Genomic DNA, 21110 nt, shown 5'->3' on the forward strand with positions numbered 1-21110 from the left:
TTTCATTGAGCAGTGGTTTGTAGTTCTCCTTGAAGAGGTCCTTCACATCCCTTGTAAGTTGGTTCCTGGATATTTTATTCTCTTTGAAGGAATTGTGAATGGGAGTTCACTCTTGATTTGATTCTCTGTTTGTCTGTTGTTGGTGTATAGGAATGCTTCTGATTTTTGCATATTGATTTTTGTATCCTGAGACTTTGCTGAAGTTGCTTATCAACTTAAGGCCATTTTGGGCTGAGACGATGGGGTTTTCTAAATATACAATCATGTCATCTGCAAACAGGGACAATTTGACTCCCTGTTTTCCTAATCGAATACCCTTTACTTCTTTCTCCTGCCTGATTGCCCCGGCCAGAACTTCCAACACTATGTTGAATAGGAGTGGTGAGAGAGGGCATCCCTGTCTTGTGCCAGTTTTAAAAGGGAATGCTTCCAGTTTTTGCCCATTCAGTATGATATTGGCTGTGGGTTTGTCGTAAATAGCTTTTAATATTTTGAGATACGTACTGGGACTAAATTTACTGAAAATAGAAATGTGTAGTGATTACCTTGAAGGGCAATTAGATGTTGTTAGTTGTTTTTTGTTTTTCCCTCTTGCATACCAAAAGGAAGGCATAGCAGTGGGCTGATTCCTCTAGAACCTTGATGGTCCAACATTTTAGAAAACTTTCCTCTTTTTACTGCACAGCCAAGAATCCTGATATGTTCCAAAGAATGTATTGGTGGATTAAGATGGCAGTAGTGCTTCTAGGAGGAGATGGAAGTAGTGCGGGCCACTTGTAGCCCATACACTGTCTTTCTGGGAATTACAAGGTGGCTCTCCTTCTTCTAGAAAGATGCAGCCTACCCCAGATGGTGCCTTGGTGGCATAGTGCAAGTTGGTTTCAGTACTCTGATACATTTGTGCAAGGCATTGTTGTAAGTGACAGACTTGTGGATATCAACCTCCTGACCTCTCTAACATAAGAACAGGAAGCCCATACTACAAGACCAGGCATCTAGACAGTGCCTGAAAAATCCTGACAATACAAAAGTCTTTTATTTTATTTTATTTATTTTTTGAGACAGAGTCTCGCTCTGTTGCCCAGTCTGGAGTGCAATGGCACAATCTCGGCTCGCTGCAACCTCTGCTTCCCAGGTTCCAGCAATTCTCCTGCCTTAGCCTCCCGAGCAGCTGGGATTACAGGCGCCCGCCACCATGCCTGGCTAATTTTTGTATTTTTGATAGAGATGGGGTTTCGCCGTGTTGGCCAGGCTGGTCTTGAACTCCTGACCTCAGGTGATCTGTCTGCCTCATCCTCCCAAAGTGCTAGGATTACAGGTGTGAGCCACTGTGCCAGGCCTACAAAAGTCATTTTACTTCAAAGTATGAAGTCTGAAGTTTTTCTCTTCATTCTAAATTCTCTGTCCTTCTTGGGAATTATTGCAACCTCTTCATAAGAGTATGACTCCAAAAAGCGTTGCCATATCAAAAGCTTCTGAGGTCAAAATCAATACATACTGGTTCCCTCCTTCCTTTCCTCCCTCTCTCCTTCCATCCATGTATCCCTCCTTTTCTTCTATCCTTCAGTATTTGATTCTCTACTATGTGCCACATAATATAGTAGTGAAATAGATAGATGCCCTCATCCTCACAGAGTTTACATCTAGTGGAGAAACAGAAAAAAAACAAGGTAATTATGGTTCATTGTGATGAATGTAATGACAAAGGTAAGCTCAGGATATTATGAGAGTACACAGGACGAGTATCTAATCCCAACTTTGTAGTCAGGGTGGTTTTCTCACAAGAAGTTACATCTCGGCTGACACCAAAGGATAAATAGGAGTTTTTTGGGCAAAGAAGTGTGTGGATGTGTAGGGTTGGAGGAAGGTGGGAATAGGAAGAAAGAGTGGTCAAGAATGAGAGAACACCATGTATAAGATTTGGAGGCAAGAAGTCACAGTGCCTTGGAGAAGCTGTGTCCATATGGAGCACATCCTTCCATTGTAATCTCACTTCCTGAGCTTCCTCTTCTACTCCCTAGTATCCCTGGCTTTGTCATTGGGTCCCAATTTCAATCTTTATCTTTAGGCATTGACCCTATCCAACTTGGCCAGGAAGGAGTACACCGTTGGAGAAACAGTGAACCTGATGTCTGTGGATGCCCAGAAGCTCATGAATGTGACCAACTTCATACACTTGCTGTGGTCAAGTGTTCTACAGATTGTCTTATCCATCTTCTTCCTATGGAGAGAGTTGGGACCCTCAGTCTTAGCAGGTGTTGGGGTGATGGTGCTTGTAATCCCAATTAATGCGATACTGTCCACCAAGAGTAGGACCATTCAGGTAAAGAAAGAGTCACCCAGAAGAATATATGCTTTCTTTAAAGTGTAAACCCTTTTTCTTACTCTACTCTAATTCTTAATGGGAGTTTGGGCAAGTCAAAGCTGGTGGAAGACTTTCTACCATCTCAAGTGTACTTGGCTTTCTCTGAGTTCCCTTTTCATCTTCTGATGACTCTTAGGGTTTATATACACTCCCCTGCATTCATGTTAGAGGGAAGAGCCTGACTGGAGAAGGACGGGCTGCCCCAGAGACGCTGCACATAATTCTTCCCTCTTGCTCTGCTGGGCTGCCCTAGTAACAGTGATTTGGGGCCCTGCTTCTCCGTTATAGCAATCTAAACCAACCACAGAGAACAGTCGCATGAGTGATCCAAATTTCAGCCTGAGCCTTGGCAATCACCCCACTACCACCAGGTGGGAGGGTTCTGTGTGGACAGTGTCCTCAGTCCTGCCAGAAGTCACAGGTTGGGTGGGTGGACTTGACAATGTATATGATTTATTCACTCATTTGTTTTGCATTCAAGTTACAAATAATTGTTTTGAAAATATTTCTTGCATATCTTACTTCTCTGAGAACACAGTAGTGAGTTAGGGCTCCTGTTCTCATGGATCTTACATTCTACCTGGTGGGATGGTGGAGAGACAGGCAATACACAAAGAAGAAAAATATTAGATCATGATAAGTGTTATACAGAGAATTCAACAGGGTGATGAGATAGTGAGTGAATGGGTGGCTATTTTCAATGAGCTCAGGGAAGACCTCTTGGGGAGTGGACATTTAAGCTGAACTCTGAATGACACAAGCCTGATTGTAAAGGAGAAAGCCTTGGGAAGGGCAGGGGAAGAACAGCCTGGGAACTGGGTACAGTCAGGCAAGGGCTATGGGGCAGAAACAAGCTTGGCACAAGCAAGGATCAGAAAGAAGATGGGTGTGGCAGGAATGGAGTGGGCAAAGAGAGTGGAGGGTGGTGAATCCCATCACTGGGCACCTCAAGTTCTTACTAAGTGACAGTCACAAAGTAGCAGTGAGGCCTGAGGTCTGCAGCAAACCTGAGCCCTCTCTCATGGAAGCGTATATTGTTTTTCTTTTGCTTTTTTCCTGGCAGGTCAAAAATATGAAGAATAAAGACAAACGTTTAAAGATCATGAATGAGATTCTTAGTGGAATCAAGGTGAGGATCTGAGCATAGGTGGATCTCTGTGGGTAAGGACAGAAGCAGCGGCTCTCTTGACCTTCGCAAACCCTGGTAGAGGTGATGGATTCCTGCTTCTCGGCCAGTTGTGTCACATGACTTTTGTTTCATGTCCTCCTGTCCCTCTCAGGTCCTCTGTTGAACCTCTATTTCTATTTGTTCACCCTAAATAGCTTGTTTTGTTTTGACACTTTACTGTAGAAGTTTTTAAACATATAGAAAAATAGAGACTATCATGAACCCCTACGAACTTTTCACCCAGCTCCGGGAATTATCAGCATGCCCTAACTAGTTTCATCTATAAACCCACTCCCTTCACACTTGCTTGATTATTTTAAAGCAAATCTCAGCAATCTTGTCCTTTCATTCATAAATACTGTGTATGTATCTCTAACTTATTTTTAAAATGTAGACACAATACCATTATCATACCTACAAAAAAATTAACAGTCTTTGATACCATCAAAGTTCTCCATTTGCCTCATATGTGCCTTTTGTTTGTTTGTTTTGCTGTTGGTTAGGTTGAATAAGGACCCAAAAAATGTCCATGCATGGTATGGTATTTAATTGATAGTGATTTTAATCTACAACAGTTTCTCTCTCTCTCTCTCTCTCTCTGTGTGTGTGTGTGTGTGTGTGTGTGTGTGTGTGTTTGTCTTGGTCATTCCAAAAAAACTAGGTTATTTGTCTTATTTCCTGTAAATTGATAGTTAGATCTAAAGGTTTGATTGATTTAGATTTCATTTGGGGGTAGGAGTACCAGGTTGCTTTCAAGTGGTGCTGTGTGCTTCCAAACTGCAGCGATGATGACGTGAGTGGGCCCAGGCAGTGTCAGCCTGATCCATCCTTTACAAGGTTTCCTGCTAGTCTTTCACTAGAGCGGTAGTTTGTGATGCTGGCAGCACATTAGAATCACCTGAGAAATTTGAAGTTTGTAAAACCCACTGAGGCTGGGGGCCTACTTCAAACCATTTAAATTGGACTCTTTGGGAGCGAGGCCCAAACATGTATTTTTTTTAAGTTCCCTAGGTGATTCTAATATGCCACCAAGGTGAAAAACACTATTGTAAGAATTTTATGATCATGGCCTAGGTCTGTTATTTCATTAGGAATTGCAAAAGAGTGAAATTTTTTAATTCTGTTATTCCATTGACATTGATTAGCTGGAATTTTATGAAGAAGAATTATCTTTCATCAACTTGTTGTTTACCCTAAAATGAAGTTTGTATGGAATAGGCAGAATAAATTCTTGCTTCTTTCCCTCCATTTACCAGCTTTCATGATAATGCATTTCATCCTCCAGAGGTGACCAATGATTTCGTTTAACTGAATATTGTTTTGAATTAATGCATCTTAACATTATCCTAAATGTCTTAAAATAAAACAGAGCCCCTTTTAACTCCTTGTTAATTCTCCACACAGAGCTCTGATATGTCCTTCTGTTAATGTGGCAAAACTAAAAGGAGAGCTGGTTTTGAATCTCAGCTCTACCACTGGGTGGTTTAACTTGCCAAAAGTTTGGGAAGGTTCCCTTGTCCCTCTCAGCTTGTTTCCTTATCGTTTAAATGAAGATAATAACTCTACAAATGTAAGGTGACTAACTCACTTCGATTTGCTCAGAACTTTTTAAGTCTTAGTACTGGAAGGCCTGTGTCCTGCGCAGCCCTTTAGTCCCAGGCAAACTAGAACAGTTAGTCATACTAAGGTTGTTATAAACTGAGATAATGTATTTAAAATGCTTTGTACATAGTAGGTTGTCAACAAATACAAGCTACCTTTCTGTAATCATACTTTATAATCTGGATTTCTATTCCCCACATTTTGGGGACTATATCCTGAAACATGGGTGGATCAGATACACTGGTGCCCTCTCGGGGACAATCACGTGAGCTGTATTTTTTTTTTCAACTTATTAGATCCTGAAATATTTTGCCTGGGAACCTTCATTCAGAGACCAAGTCCAAAACCTCCGGAAGAAAGAGCTGAAGAACCTGCTGGCCTTTAGTCAACTACAGTGTGTAGTAATGTTCATCTTCCTGTTAACTCCAGTCCTGGTGAGTAGCAGAGGGGTCCATGGGCATTCGCCTGGGTGTTCACCTGGACCTGCATCAGCTTCCTGAAGAGGAAGTTCACTTTTGATAGACTAGCTGGCACCTCTAGGCCTGACCGCAAGATCCAGGGGACTTGTCCCTCTCACCACCCCATGCTGCTTTTCCTCCTTTGTCCCACACCCCCAGCTGTAGTTTCACCTTCATGTACTGTACAGTGGTCTGGCAGCCCAGAGCAACTTTTTAGGATGCACAGCAAGAATGTGGTATCAGGAATGATTGGCTTAGGAGGCTTTATTGTCTTCTTTGGAAGGTGGTGTAGGTCTATAGTGGAAGGAACACTGATATAGGATCCAGGAGACCTGAACTCTGGTCCTAGTAATTCATTAATTGACCTTGTGACCTTGGGGAAGATATTTCCTCCTCTCCTGGGCTCAGTTTTCTCATCTGTACATGAAGAGGCTGGATCATCTTTAAGGCGCCTTCAGCTCTGATATACGGTGCTCCTGAAACCTAGCACAATGCTGCTTTGTCCCTTTTAGGAATAAATTGCTTATGACCTTGCTCTTTCCAGGTATCTGTGGTCACATTTTCTGTTTACGTCCTGGTGGATAGCAACAATATTTTGGATGCACAAAAGGCCTTCACCTCCATTACTCTCTTCAACATCCTGCGCTTTCCCCTGAGCATGCTTCCCATGATGATCTCCTCCATGCTCCAGGTAGGTCGGCACTCTTGCTGATGACTGCCTATCTCTGGTTAAAAGCCTTGGAGTCCAGAATGACTGGCTATCACATCCCATGTCTAACTTTTGCTGGTAAACTTTCAAGAGAGAGAGATCTGTTTGATTTCTGGAGACCAGTGGTTTGACCTTAATAAAAATCATGAGTTTTCTGAGCCCCAGTTTATCTAACTATAAAATGAGGATAATTATACCAATCTCATCTACCTGAGCATAGTCACTGATATGCGACAAGTACCAGAGCTGCAGAGGAAGGTCACCAGACAGGCAGCAGACTGATGAGAAGGCCTAGTTACCAGAACCAGATAGAAGTTAAGTTTTGTCTTAGAAGGCAGGAGGTAGTTTCTGGAATTAGGGCCAACAACTGGAGAGAGCAGAGGAGTTGAACTCCATGAGTTTGCTAAAGGACTGAAATAGAGCACCCACTTCCATCTGTCTATGGTGGGATAGCTTCCAGGGCTGAGTTTGGTGGAGCTTAGGAGATGCCAGCTGTGGCAAATAGAAAATCATGGGCTAATGACAAAGTCAAAATCTCTCTGCTTGTGCTTGTTACTGACTTTAATTCTTGAGATCCTTTGTGTCCTTCTCTAGGCCGGTGTTTCCACAGAGCGGCTGGAGAAGTACTTGGGAGGGGATGACTTGGACACATCTGCCATTCGACATGACTGCAATTTTGGTAAATAAATTTGGAAGTTGCTTCCCAAACTTATTCGCAGTGCTGGTGCCAGAATTTTGATAATGCAAGAACTTAGCAGCAGCAAACTGAAAGAGAGAGCTTGGAGATTTGTCTTAAGCCTATGCTTGCATAAGATACATACTGTTCTTACTTGAATTATGTTTACACTTAGAGCAGATTGCTCAACTAGATTGCTAAATAAAGCTGGGCCAGCTCTTCTGAGGATAAGCAGGGAATCCTGCAAAGGATCCAGAAAGCAGAAGTCAGGATGGAGCCAAGTGTGTGGGATTGGGAAGGTAGCCTAGAGTGAAAGAATACTCAGATTCTGAAGGTTTAAAGGTTGGGGGCCAGCCATGGCCAGAGTGGGCAGTAGGACTGGAATCCATGGTGGGGAGGATTTATATATGGAGGTGGAATTCATACAAGGGGACTGGGCAACAGAGGGTCTGAGTGTATACTCTGAGTCCAGAGTATCCATAGGTCAGGAATCTGGCCTTCCAGTAGGCTTGAGAGTTCTGAATCAAAAAGAACTTTAGCTGGGCATGGTGGCTCACGCCTATAATCCCAGCACTTTGGGAGGCCGAGGCGAGTGGATCACCTGAGGTCAGGAGTTTGACACACCAGCCTGACCAACATGGAGAAACCCCATCTCTACTAAAAATACAAAATTAGCTGAGTGTGGTGGCACATGCCTGTAATCCTGGCTACTCGGGTGGCTGAGGCAGGAGAATCGCTTGAACCTGGGAGGTGGAGGTTGCGGTGAGCTGAGATTGCGCCATTGCACTCAGTCTGGGTGACAAGAGTGAAACTGCATCTCAAAAAAACAAAATGAAACAAAACGAAAAAAAAGGACTTTAGGCTGGACGCAGTGGCCTGTAATCCCAGGCCTTTGGGAGGCTGAGCCGGGCAGATTGCTTGAGTCCATGAGTTGGAGACTAGCCTGGGTGACATGACGAAACTCTGTCTCTACTAAAAATACAAAAATTAGCGGGGCATGGTGGTGCATGCCTGTAGTCCCATCTACCTGGAGGCTGAAGCAGGAGAATCTCTTGAGCCTGGAAAGTCAAGGTGGCAGTCAGCCGAGATTGCACCACTGCACTCCAGTCTGGGTGACAAAGTGAGACCATGACTCAAAAAAAAAAAAAGGACTTCATATGCAGGCCACTTCTGGTCTCATTCTAGGAGATTTCATTTGCCTCCTGTTAGCATAGGAGCCAGCACTTAGCAGAAACAATCCAGGGTGCTGATGGAGAAAGCGGAGACACATGAGGGCTGAGAAAGGGCAGACAGTCATGTGGGGATGTACATTTGACTAAAAGAGGGCTTTTTCTCAACAGACAAAGCCGTGCAGTTTTCTGAGGCCTCCTTTACCTGGGAACGTGGTGTGGAAGCCACAATCCGAGAGTGAGTTGCCTTCTTTCCATCCTAATGTTCTTTAGCATTCTCACTGCCTGGCCTGTTCTCAGAAAATTCCGTGTAATAGAATAAATGGGGAAATGAGCTATGTGCGTGTCTTCAATTAGATACCAGTGCAGGACAAACCCCTGGAGAGATGAGCTGAAAGCAGAGGTTCTCAGCCCCTTCCCCTGATAACTGTATTTGCCACCCTGCTTTCCTACTATGGGACCATGAATATCCAGCTGTAATCCCATGAAGACATTTGTGTGTGCAGATTGTGGATGGAGGTAGTGCAGTGTTGGCAGGTGGCCGCGTCTCTGGGTATGGTAGAAGATAAACACAAGAACCTGAATTCAGTATAAGTTCATTCATCCAAGAATAGCAATCAGGAACATTGGAATCTGGCTTCTTAGTGTGAATCTTCTGCACGTAGTGTGTCTCTTAAGCACCATGTATAATAGCACACCCAATTCATCCACTGAGCACAGCACACAGAGTACACCAGGGGCCTGAATAGGCCATATCTTTCTTTCTTCACAACTGAGCACATCTTTTTTTTTTTTTTTTTTTTTTGAGACGGAGTCTTGCTGTGTCGCCCAGGCTAGAGTGCAGTGGCACGGTCTCGGACAACTGAGCACATCTTATTGTCTCCATACTATACTCCCGACTTCCCACTCCTCTATCTTGTTCCTATAGCCTTTAACATGGACTCCAGAGCTAGCCCCAGGATGAGTTAGGGGCAGGAGCATCTGCTCTGAACCCTCCTAACCCAGCAGGTTCCCTTTCCAGAGAGGAAACTGGGCAGGGCTTCCACCTTACTGTTATAGGTCTGGAAGACATTCAACTCAATGGGCAGATTCAGAAAGACTGTGAACAAGTTCCTAATGTTCCTACTGTTCTAGAAACTCAAATAACAGGACTGGCACACAGAGTTTCCAGGAACCTATTCCAGTGTGGGCCCCTACCCAGCCAGATACAGTCAAATATTCAGGAGGAAGGCCAGGGAATCTACTTTCAGCAAATGTTCCAGGTGACACATTTAGTAGCTAAATTTGGGAAATGTTAATCTAGTCCAATCCCATTAGTAAGAAAGGAGGGGTCCTTAGTCCAAAGGAAGTGACCTTCCAAGATAACATAGCCCAGCAGTGTCAGGGTTGGGGCTTGAACCAAGCCAGGTCTCCAGGCCCCCAACAGGGTCTTGTTCAATGGGTAACCATGTTCGTTCTAGGAGAATTTTATCATGTACATTTGGCACAAGCAGCTTACAGATGAGTTGGATAAATTAGGGCTCATTGGGGCTCATTCTCTAGCCTTTAGAGCTAAGAAAAAACAAAAAGAAAAAGTATTAAAGAAGCACTTTGGGGTCTTGTATATCCGAGGGAAATTTTCCAATCTTGAGGGGAAATCTCCTAATACCAGACTTCATGGAGACTCAGAGAAGTGACTTGAACTACTCTTCAATACCCAACCCCTGCTATCTCCTTCAAAGACATTCCTCTCTTTCAGTGTGAACCTGGACATTATGCCAGGCCAACTTGTGGCTATAATGGGGTCTGTCGGCTCTGGGAAATCCTCCTTGATATCAGCCATGCTGGGAGAAATGGAAAATGTCCACGGGCACATCACCATCAAGGTGAGAGGGAATGCCATTGCAAAAGCCTCTGACTCCCGAATGTCAGCAGGGAGTCTCCCTCTGACTCCCTTCATGCTTTTGCCTCATTGTGGAGAAGGCACTGAGGGCTAGTAGGTGAGGCCTTGGAGACATCTGGTAGATTTGTGGACTGTGATTTTCTGTCCCATTTCAACTTTATATAATCAGTTGCTGGGGGTAAGATTTGGGAATCTGCATTTTTAAGGAGCTCTAAAGGTGATTCTCATATGCATACTACAGTGTGAAAACTGTTGATTAGAGATGTCTTCCTTCAAAATATAGGCATTTCTGGCCAGGCGCGGTGACTCATGCCTGTAATCCCAGCACTTTGAGAGGCTGAGGCAGGTGGATTACCTGAGGTCAGGAGTTCGAGACTAATCTGGTCAACATGGTGAAACCACGTCTCTACTAAAAATACAGTATTAGCCGGGCATGGTGGCATACGCCTATAATCCCAGCTACTTGGGAGGCTGAGGCATGAGAATCACTTGAGCCCAGGAGGGCTGCAGTGAGCCAAGATCATGCCACTGCACTCCAGCCTGAGCAACAGAAAAAGACTCTGTCTCAAAAAAAAAAAAAAAAAAAAGTATAGGCATTTCTGCTTTATCTATGTATTTGTTTCTGAAAAATCACACATTCTGCAAAACTGTACAATAAAAATAACAGGACCTAGGGGAAAAGAATTGTAATAGATCACTAAAATCTTATATAACTTTGTAATCAAACTACCAACAAAAACAATACCAACCATAGCAATAACATCGAGAGCAATAAAAAGAGTAATCTGGTAAAATCAACACTGGCATTTGCACCCAACATTACAGTTAGTCTTGGGCCTCTCTCTCCCTCTTTTGAGAGCTAAATCTTTGATGGCATTTGCTTCCAAAATAAAAATCTGGTGTAGGGTGTTGTCTTCATCAATTATATATACATTTTTTGGGACAGAGTCTCGCTGTGTCAGTCAGGCTGCAGTGCAATAGTGCAATCTCAGCTCACTGCAACCTCCATCTCCTGGGTTCAAGTGATTCTCCTGCCTCAGTCTCCCAAATAACTGGGATTACAGGTATGTGCCACCATGCCCCACTAACTTTTTTTTTATTATTATTTTTAAAAATTTTTTTACTTTAAGTTCCAGGATACATGTGCAGAACATGTAGGTTTGTTACATAGGTATACGTGTGCCATGGTGGTTTGTTGCACCTATTAACCTGTCATCTAGGTTCCCTCCCCTCGCCCCTCAGCCCTCAATAGGCCCCGGTGTGTGATGTTCCCCTCCCTGTATCCATGTGTGTTCACTGTTCAACTCCCACTCATGAGTAATAACACGCAGTGTTTGGTTTTCTGTTCCTGTGTTAGTTTGCTGAGGATGATGCTTCTAGCTTCATCCATGTCCCTACAAAGGACATGATCTCATTCCTTTTTATGGCTACATAGTGTTCCATGGTATATATGTGCCACATTTTCTTTATCCAGTCTATCATTGATGATGCCCAGCTAATTTTTGTACTTTTGTACTTTTAGTAGAGGCACGGTTTCGCCATGTTGTCCAGGCTGGTCTCAAACTCCTGCCTTAGCCTCCCAAAGTGCTGGGATTATATGGGTAAGCCACTGCGCCTGGCTAATTATGATTTTTTTAACACAGAGGAAAATGTTTTCATGGCATCTTCATCAGTACTCTGAAATTTTCCAGAAAGCTAAATTTAGGGACAATTATAGCCATTTTTGAATTGTTACCACTACTTGTACCAAAGAGAGGCGTATCTATAGATTTTCAGCTTTTTTTCTTAAGATCTTCATATATTGCTAAGAGTTTCTTTTTAAGTATGAGAACGCTTCCTCCGATTGATTTATATTGACCTGCTTGGAAAAAAAATTTAAGAACCAGCTGTTCTTCTACAATATACTGACATCATTTCCTGATTCAGCAATCACTAATGAACTAATTTGCAATTTTTTTTTTTTTTTTTTTGAGACGGAGTCTCGTTCTGTCGCCCAGGCTGGAGTGCAGTGGTGCGATCTCAGCTCACTGCAAGCTCTGTCTCCCGGGTTTACGCCATTCTCCTGCCTCAGCCTCCCGAGTAGCTGGGACTACAGGCGCCCGCCACCTCGCCCGGCTAGTTTTTTGTATTTTTTAGTGGAGACAGGGTTTCACCGTGTTAGCCAGGATGGTCTCGATCTCCTGACCTCATGATCCGCCCATCTTGGCCTCCCAAAGTGCTGGGATTACAGGCTTGAGCCACCGCGCCTGGCCTACTAATTTGCAATTTTAAAAACATGCACTATAACAGAACAGACTACAGATTTAAGTCTGTCTTCTAACTCCTTTGGGGAAGCTTTTTTTCTTGCTAACTCATAACTGGGTTCTTCCTCAAACACAGGCATTTGTTGGTCTCCATTTCTGGTTGTTTTTTTTTTTTTTTTTTTTTTTTTTTTTTGAGACAGAGTCTCAGTCTGTCACCCAGGCTGGAGTGCAGTGGTGTGATCTCGGCTCACTGCAACCTCTGCCTCCTAGGTTCAAGCAATTCTCTGCCTCAGCCTCCTGAGTAGCTGGGATTACAGGCACATGTCACCACACCTGGCTAATTTTTGTATTCTTAGTAGAGACAGGGTTTCACCATCTTGGCCAGGCTGGTCTTGAACTCCTGACCTTGTGATCCACCTGCCTCAGTCTCCCAAAGTGCTGGAATTACAGGCATGAGCCACCGCGCCCGGCCTCCATCTCTGTTTTTTGTTTGTTTGTTTGAGATGGAGCCTCACTCTGTATCCCAGGCTGGAGTGCAGTGGCCCAATCTCAGCTCACTGCAGCCTCTGCCTCCTGGGTTCAAGGGATTCTCCTGCTTCAGCTTCCCGAGTAGCTGGGATTACAGACTCGTGCCACCACATCCAGCTACTTTTTGTGTTTTTAGTAGAGATAGGGTTTCACCATGTTGGCCAGGCTGGTCACTCCTGACCTCAGGTGATTCGCCCACTTTGACCTCCCAAAGTGCTGGGATCACAAGCTTGAGCCACTGTGCCCAGACTCCATCTCTCTTTGGATATAAGCTTGCTTCCTAAGATGTCATCTATGCCAGGGGTCCCCAACCCCTGGGCCTCAGACTGGTACTGTTCCATGGCCTGTTGGGAACCAGGCTACACAGGAGAAGGTGAGCGGTGAGCGAGCATTACCACCTGAGCTCCACCTCCTGTCAGATCAGCAGCAGCATTAAATTCTCATAGGACCACGAACTCTTTTGTGAACTGCACATGCCAGGAATCTAGGCTGCATCTACTGCCTGATGATCTGAGGTGGAACAGTTTCATCCCGAAACCATCTCCCACTACCACCCCATCCATGGAAAAATTGTCTTCCACAAAACTGGTCCCTGGTGCCAAAAACTGTTGGGGACCGCTGATCTATACCATTCCCTTGTCAGTGTTAGCCCTTTGTTGCTCCTAGTAAATTCAATTGGGTTTGACCAAAACCCTCTTCTAGAAGCAACACACACATTTATCATCTAATTTTCAGGATCATGGCTGGAAAACATAGTCTAAAAAAGGGGGGCTTTTGATGGTGAAGAGGATATTGAGTCCTGAGAGTGGAATAACTACAAGCACATGAATAAATACCAGATCCTCTGTCATCCTGATGCACAGTTCTTCAAATTTAAGCTCCATGTGTTTCTTCCCCCTCTCCAGCCACCTCGTCCTTCAACCCTGCATTTCTGGAGGTGCGGCTGTAACATGGTCTGATCCTTTTTCATCTAGGGCACCACTGCCTATATCCCACAGCAGTCCTGGATTCAGAATGGCACCATAAAGGACAACATCCTTTTTGGAGCAGAGTTGAATGAAAAAAGGTACCAGCAAGTCCTGGAGGCCTGCGCTCTCCTCCCAGACTTGGAAATGCTGCCTGGAGGAGATTTGGCTGAGATTGGAGAGAAGGTACTTGGGATAACAAGGGATCTTCAAGGGTGAAGGCATATTGAAGAGAAAAAGTGAGGATGGTGGTGAAGAACTACACGGGGTCACAATATTCCACATAATAACTCAGAATTTTAAAACCTTCTGCTTGGAAGCAGATACAGGAATTACGTAATTTAAATCAAGGATGATGAGGCAAAGGCCATAAGAAGTTAACAGTGACTGGCCCAAGGATGATCTCACAGGAGGTTGGGCAGAAGTGGGACCAGAGTCTAGGCGTCCTGATTCTACTTCTGTATCAGCAAGGCCAGAGGAAGATTCTACTAATCTGCTTTGAACACTTAGACGTTTACTGTGAATTATCTTCTGATGTTATTAAAGGCCCTTCCTAAAAATAGATTTTTAGGGCTGGGCGCAGTGGCTCACGCCTGTAATCCCAGCACTTTGGGAGGCCGAGGTGGGTGGATCACCTGAGGTCAGGAGTTTGAGACTAACCTGACCAACAAGGTGAAACCCCATCTCTACTAAAAATACAAAAATTAGCCTTGCGTGGTAGCAGGCGCCTATAGTCCCAGCTAGTCGGGAGGCTGAGACAGGAGAATTACTTGAACCAAGGAGGCAGAGGTTGCAGTGAGCTGAGATTGTACCACTGCACTCCAACCTGGGCAATGGAGCAAGACTCCATCTCAAAAAAAGAAAAAGATTTTTAATGACTATATTATATTTATTATATAGATCTAGCATAATTTATTTTGAAATCTCTAAATAAAAACCCTGCCTATTTAGGATATTTTCATCCTCCCTCCCCAGTACTAGAAATAAATGTAGCAATCTTTGGGAACAAAAAATCTCAAGATGTTAGAAGATTAGTGAAGATACAGCTCTAGAGTAATTTTGTTCATTAATTAGCATAGACTTATTGAGCGCCTACTATATGCCAAGTACTGTTTTAAGTGCTGGGGTTACATCCATGAACAAAACAGAAAAAACCTCTGTTCTACATTCTCATGGGGTGACAAGCAACCAAACCATTAAATAAGTAAATTATCTGATAAAAAGTGATAAGTTGGCCATATCTTTAATTGTTGGGCCTAAAGTTATTTATTTGAATCAGTTCTTTATTTGTATAAAGGAACTTGTTAGATTTTTAACCCCTTGACACCTTATTGGGATGAATTTCTTCCTTTTACCCCTCCCTATTAGATTCTGTGAAGGTGGGTCTAGGGAGTAGTGCTTAATATAAATTATTTTCTTCTTCAGGGTATAAATCTCAGTGGGGGTCAGAAGCAGCGAATCAGCCTGGCCAGAGCTACCTACCAAAATTTAGACATCTATCTTCTAGATGACCCTCTGTCTGCTGTGGATGCTCATGTAGGAAAGCATATTTTTAATAAGGTCTTGGGCCCCAATGGCCTGTTGAAAGGCAAGGTGAGAAATCATTGAACATGATGAAGATACAAAGGTGGGGTGGGAGGGAGAGGGGAGGACATGTCTGGCAAGTAAGACAGGGAAGATGGTGGACATATGGTAATTAACACAACTTCATATTATTTTTATAGACTCGACTCCTGGTTACACATAGCATGCACTTTCTTCCTCAAGTGGATGAGATAGTACTTCTGGGGAATGGCACAATTATAGAGAAAGGATCCTACAGTGCTCTCCTGGCCCAAAAAGGAGAGTTTGCTAAGAATCTGAAGACATTTCTAAGACATACAGGCCCTGAAGAGGAAGCCACAGGTATGTAAGGAGGATTGGGACAAGATAGAATTTGGGCCATGGAGGGAATGGTAAACCAGTATCTACTTCCTGAACTGTTCAGTATCCAGTGAACTAGATTTGGAAGCAAACTACCCAGAGATTAAAACTCTGCTTTCTGGGTTTTGAGTCTCTTTGAGGAAACATAGAAATTGAAACTCTATGCCTGGGCCAAACTGGTGGCTTATCCTGCTCATCTGATGTCTGACATGCAATCAAAGGACACTCTTTAGAAGGGCACAACTGAAAGTCTGAGTGAGTAACCCTTGTGGAAGAAACACTAGTGGCACAACAGTCCCTCTTTTAGGGATGCCATGTTCCTATTGACTCTAGTCACACATGTTACCCCATCTACCCCAAATCCATTAAAACAACTTCCTCAACAACTTCCTGGGCTGGCACTATTAGTGTACTGCTAAATTCTTGGTAAATCCTAACAAAGGGATTTTGATTAATATACCAAAACCACTGGGCATTTGAACCAGAAAAAAAAAAATTATGGCAGTTGCATAGTCTCAGAGTATACCATAGCAATAGCCTCTAATATCACCACCATTGGGTTCACCAGTTAGCCCTAGTCAGCAGTGGAGCTCTGTTTCCTGTGACCCTTCCCAAGGACCTGCCAACAGCAGTCCTGTGCATAGGTCTGGTTATCACCCTCAGGTGGTCACCAGCAGGAGTTCAGGTCTGAGAAAGCCAGGGCAGAAGGGTGTAGGAACATTCCAGGAATCAGTCAGATGAGGGAGTAGCTACACAGCCTACAAGTGATAGCATGTTCTGACCATGAGGTGAGGACAAGTAATGGTTTAAAATCACCCTGGGAGGGCCAGGCTCGATGGCTCATGCTTGTAATCCCAGCACTTTGGGAGGTTGAGGCAGGTGGATCACCTGAGGTCAGGAGTTCAAGACCAGCCTGACCAACATGGAGAAACCCTGTGTCTACTAAAAACACAAAATCAGCCGGGCACGGTGGCACATGCCTGTAATCCCAGCTGCTTGGGAGGCTGAGGCAGGAGAATTGCTTGAACCTGGGAGGCAGAGATTGCAGTGAGCTGAGATCCCTCCATTGCACTCTAGCCTGGGCAACAAGAGTGAAACTCCATCTCAAAAAAAAAAAAAAAAAAAAAAAAACTACCCTGGAAAGCCCAAGAGTTTGAAAGAAAAATCTAAGCCAGGGCTGGATGTGGTGGCTCACACCTGTAATCCCAGCACTTTGGGAGGCCAAGGCAGAAGAATCACTTGAGCCCAGGAGTTTGAGACCACCCTGGGCTATATAGTGAAACCCTATCTCTGCTCAAAAAAAAAAAAAAAAAAAAAAAAAAGAAAGAAAATCTAAACCAGGAAGTCTGTAAGCTTTGGAGGGAGAAGGCGGGAACAAAGAACAGGATGGTGTAGGTGACAGAAATTGGGAGCCCGGCCAGGAGAGTGGGGCAGGAGTATCAGGGAACAGCAGAAAGGAGCGATTGAAAGCTTTGCATCAACCCTTTATGTGCTCCAGATAGTAGCCTGGAGAAAACAAAAAGCACCTGCCTGGAGTGGGGAGTGAAGGTCCCAAGGAAAGAACAGTGTCTACTGCTAGAGTTTCCTGAGTTATTGCTCAACCACATCACCATGGTTACTGTAAGAAAATTGGGCACTTGTCCTATGCTAATGGTAAACATTTTTTTCTGATTAGCCTGGATCTGAGTTTCTGGATTCTGTTATAAACCCCTTTTCCTTTGAAGAATCCTGTCTTTAATGTACAAAGAACAGTTTGCAAAACATTCCCATAAGCCCTTTTTCTGGTGAACACTGAGAGAACATTTCTGAGCAGTTTTGTAAGCTCCAGAGCCTAGGATGCTGCTGCGTTGGCCCTGGGATCTGGGACTTGGTGGAATGAAGAGACGGGCAGGAGGGCAAGGTGAGCTGCACTGAGATTGGTTCTGTGTATGAGTTTCCTAATTAGCTGCCTTAACAACACGTCACAAACTGAATGGCCACACATTTCTGGAGGCTGGAAGGGCAAGATCAAGGTGTCAGCAGGATTAGTTCTTTCTTAAGATGCTAGGAATAATCTGTTCAAGGCCTCTCACCTAGTTTCCAGTGGTTTGGCAATCTTTGTCATTGCTGTTTGTTGTGGTTGTTCTTCCTATTTGTTTCATTTCCTGAACTAATTCCATTAAGTCTGTATTCTTTGTCATTGTCATATGTGACCACTGAGGTCTCTGTTTGGTTGGCTTAGTGGTCAGCTAGTGATTAGACAGAGACTTCCTTAAATGCTTGGAAACAAATGTCTCAGCCTTTGCTGAGAGGCTCTGTGTGTGTGTTGTGGGTGATGGGGAACATGTCTTCAGCGCTCCAGCAATTTACATCTCTGCCTTAGCCTTCACTTCCTGCTTATACAGAGCCACATGGTCAGCCAGAAGTGAGAGATTAGAGCCCTCTTCCATCTTTCCTGGACATGTGCACAGCTCTGCATGTGTACGTGGCATTCTAGATTGCTGGGAATATATCAGAGAGATCAAAGCCCCTGTGAGCATCTTATTCCCCAGCTTTTCTTTTAAGTTTTGGTGAGCTTCTTATTTGCCCCATGTGTTATCACCACCTCAGGCAGCTGCTGTGATGTTAAATAATTGCTGCTGATTGTTTGAGCTAGCTCAACATTAGGTCAAATAGACCCTGTAAATGGGGGTTTTCAGGAAATTCCAGATAGGTGAGATAATGTCAGTTCTCCAGGGATGGGGCTTTTGGGAGCATTCTGAACCCACTCTGCCCCCTCCAGTGGCTGCTAGGCTGCTGGTTTTCATGGCTACTAGGATTGTATGGCTGTTAGTTTTCTAGGCTGTAGCAGCCAAGGAGAGGGGGACAGAAATAGGGTAAGTTAAACTGCCACCAAGCTTACTGTTATTACTGAGTGTCAGCTCTTCAAAAAAAAAATGCTCCTGGGATTGTTGCAAGCCTTTGGTTAATTTCAGAGCTCGGAAAAAGTTGACTTTGACCATTTTTTGGTCATTATTCTTATTGCTTTTATGGAGGAGTAGATATCTGGAGGTTCCTATTCTACCATCCCCACTGATGCCCACACTATGTCTTATATTTTATTTTATTTTCAGGGTATGTCTTTTAAGTGCTCTAAATTAATATAAGTTTGTTAAATTATTTGAATTTCAAGATGAACATTTTCTTTTCTTTTCTTTTCTTTTTTGAGAGAGTCTCAGTCTGTTGCCCAGGCTGGAGTACATTGGCACAATCATGGCTCACCTTCAACCTCCTATGTTCAAGTGATCCTCCCACCTCAGCCTCCCAAGTAGCTGGGACCACAGGTGTGCACCACCACACCCTGCTAATTTTTAAATTTTTTTGTAGACATAGAGTTTCCCTATGGTGTCCAAGGTGGTCTCAAACTCCTGGGCTGAAGTGATCCTCCCACCTTGGCCTCCCAAAGGGCTGGGATTACAGGTGTGGGTCACCATGCTCCGCCAAGATGAGCATTTTCAATTTACAATCACTTCATTAGTCAATTCTGAGAATGTGACTCTTCTATATGTCTACCATAATCCTTAAAACTCTTTCTTCCTCAAAAGGAACCTGGGCATTTCTAGGAATTTTCTTCTCCATTGTGACTATTTTCTCTTCCAGTAGAATATTAATTTTTATGCTGATATTTCTTAATAACAAGATGTAGTAATAACTATTTATGGAGGATTTATGGAGTAAAGTATTCCATCCCGTACGTACATCTGGGATCCCTTGCTGAAACCAGCAAGATCAGAGAAGGCTTCTCTCTCCTTGTTCATAGGACTGACAGGGCTCTATGCAGCTCTTTCCCTAACCTCTAGTGTGTCTCCCTAGTCCATGATGGCAGTGAAGAAGAAGACGATGACTCTGGGCTGATATCCAGTATGGAAGAGATCCCTGAAGATGCAGCCTCCATAACCATGAGAAGAGAGAACAGCTTTCGTCGAACGCTTAGCCGCAGGTTGGCCATCTATTCAGCTGGCAGCCCTCGTCAGCTCCATATTTCCACTTGATCTTTTTCTTTTTCTTCCTGGGCTTTTCCTGTAAGGGTTAACACCATGGACACTCCAAGCTCTTCCTTTGTTTCTTGTATGAGCGGGGATGGGGAAAAACCGGGGTTGTGTCAGTTTCCCCTGGTCATCTGCCCTGAAATGCGCTTTGATGCCAGCTGAGCGACTATGACATCTGCTTGCAAGAAGACCCTTGGGAATCGCCTGCATGCTCAGGGAAGCTTCCCTCTCTCAGTTCTAGGTCCAGTGGCAGGCATCTGAAGTCCCTGAAAAACTCCTTGAAAACTCGGAATGTGAATAGCCTGAAGGAAGATGAAGAACTAGTGAAAGGACAAAAACTAATTAAGAAGGAATTCGTAGAAACTGGAAAGGTGAACACCACACAAAAAAGCAGCATTTGAGGTGTTATAAGGTTCAGAACCCAAATGTTTAATGTTAAGTGGAAATTGAATGCACACTTACAGGAGCAATATGTCCTCTGTGCTTTGCAAATTTTCAGATTCATTATTAACATGTTAGCAGAGGCTGTGGGCTTTCTACCAAGTCATATTTCCATAAAGAATGCCATGTTTCCTGTGAATGTCCTCATCTCACACTTCATGAGTGTTTGATTCCATTCTGATGTGTGAAGGAACAGGAAAACTCAGACCTAGAGCACATAATTCAAATTAATGAAATTTAACCGCAAATTGCAAGGTCGGCAGTAGAACCCCATCGTCTGTTCTACTCTGATTTTTTGTTTGTGTATTTATTTTAGAGACAGGGTCTCACTATGTTGCCCAGGCTGGACTGAAACCCCGGGGCTCAAGAGATCCTCCCACGCCAGCCTTCTGAGTAGCTGGGACTACAGGGGCATGCTACCATGTCTGGCTTGTCCCAATCTGTTTTATATCTTCTTCTCTTAAATGCCTTTAGCTTTTATGATTATTTACCCTGCATTGTATTTCATCATTGTTCTGTTCTTCCTGGCACAGTGCAGAAATGGTGACCACAGACTACCAAATTTTGCTACCTGCTACCCATGCTCCCAGGGGCCTCCACTTCTCCTTGTAGTTGGCATTCTAGGTGATTCCTTATCAAAAACCATTAGGGAGTTCTACTAATATTGAGGTGGGGACTTTGCAGGTAAAGTTCTCCATCTACCTGGAGTACCTACGAGCAGTAGGATTTTTTTCAATATTCTTCATCATCCTTGCGTTTGTGATGAATTCTGTGGCTTTTATTGGATCCAACCTCTGGCTCAGTGCTTGGACCAGTGACTCTAAAATCTTCAATAGCACCAACTATCCAGCATCTCAGAGGGACATGAGACTTGGAGTCTACGGAGCTCTGGGATTAGCGCAAGGTATGTCTGATGGCTATGACATCTTACAGAATCTGTCTGGACCCTGTACTTTTCCTGGACTCAGGAATGC

General features: G+C 43.9%; 1 protein-coding gene across 1 annotated transcript in view; it reads left to right on the forward strand.

The window, feature by feature from the left end:
- Positions 1 to 21110, forward strand: part of ABCC2 (ATP binding cassette subfamily C member 2) — a 60844-nt gene that overhangs the window by 22734 nt on the left and 17000 nt on the right. The window contains exons 10-22 of the mRNA XM_017880710.1: positions 2069 to 2323; positions 3429 to 3494; positions 5432 to 5569; positions 6138 to 6284; positions 6897 to 6981; positions 8319 to 8385; positions 9886 to 10012; positions 13775 to 13951; positions 15191 to 15358; positions 15490 to 15670; positions 19520 to 19646; positions 19931 to 20066; positions 20821 to 21040. Coding sequence (XP_017736199.1) covers positions 2069 to 2323; positions 3429 to 3494; positions 5432 to 5569; positions 6138 to 6284; positions 6897 to 6981; positions 8319 to 8385; positions 9886 to 10012; positions 13775 to 13951; positions 15191 to 15358; positions 15490 to 15670; positions 19520 to 19646; positions 19931 to 20066; positions 20821 to 21040 — 1894 coding nt within the window. The remainder of the gene's footprint in view (positions 1 to 2068; positions 2324 to 3428; positions 3495 to 5431; positions 5570 to 6137; positions 6285 to 6896; positions 6982 to 8318; positions 8386 to 9885; positions 10013 to 13774; positions 13952 to 15190; positions 15359 to 15489; positions 15671 to 19519; positions 19647 to 19930; positions 20067 to 20820; positions 21041 to 21110) is intronic.

This window comes from Rhinopithecus bieti, unplaced genomic scaffold (genome assembly GCF_001698545.2).
Source record: "Rhinopithecus bieti isolate Rb0 unplaced genomic scaffold, ASM169854v2 scaffold_425, whole genome shotgun sequence".
NCBI lineage: Eukaryota > Metazoa > Chordata > Mammalia > Primates > Cercopithecidae > Rhinopithecus > Rhinopithecus bieti.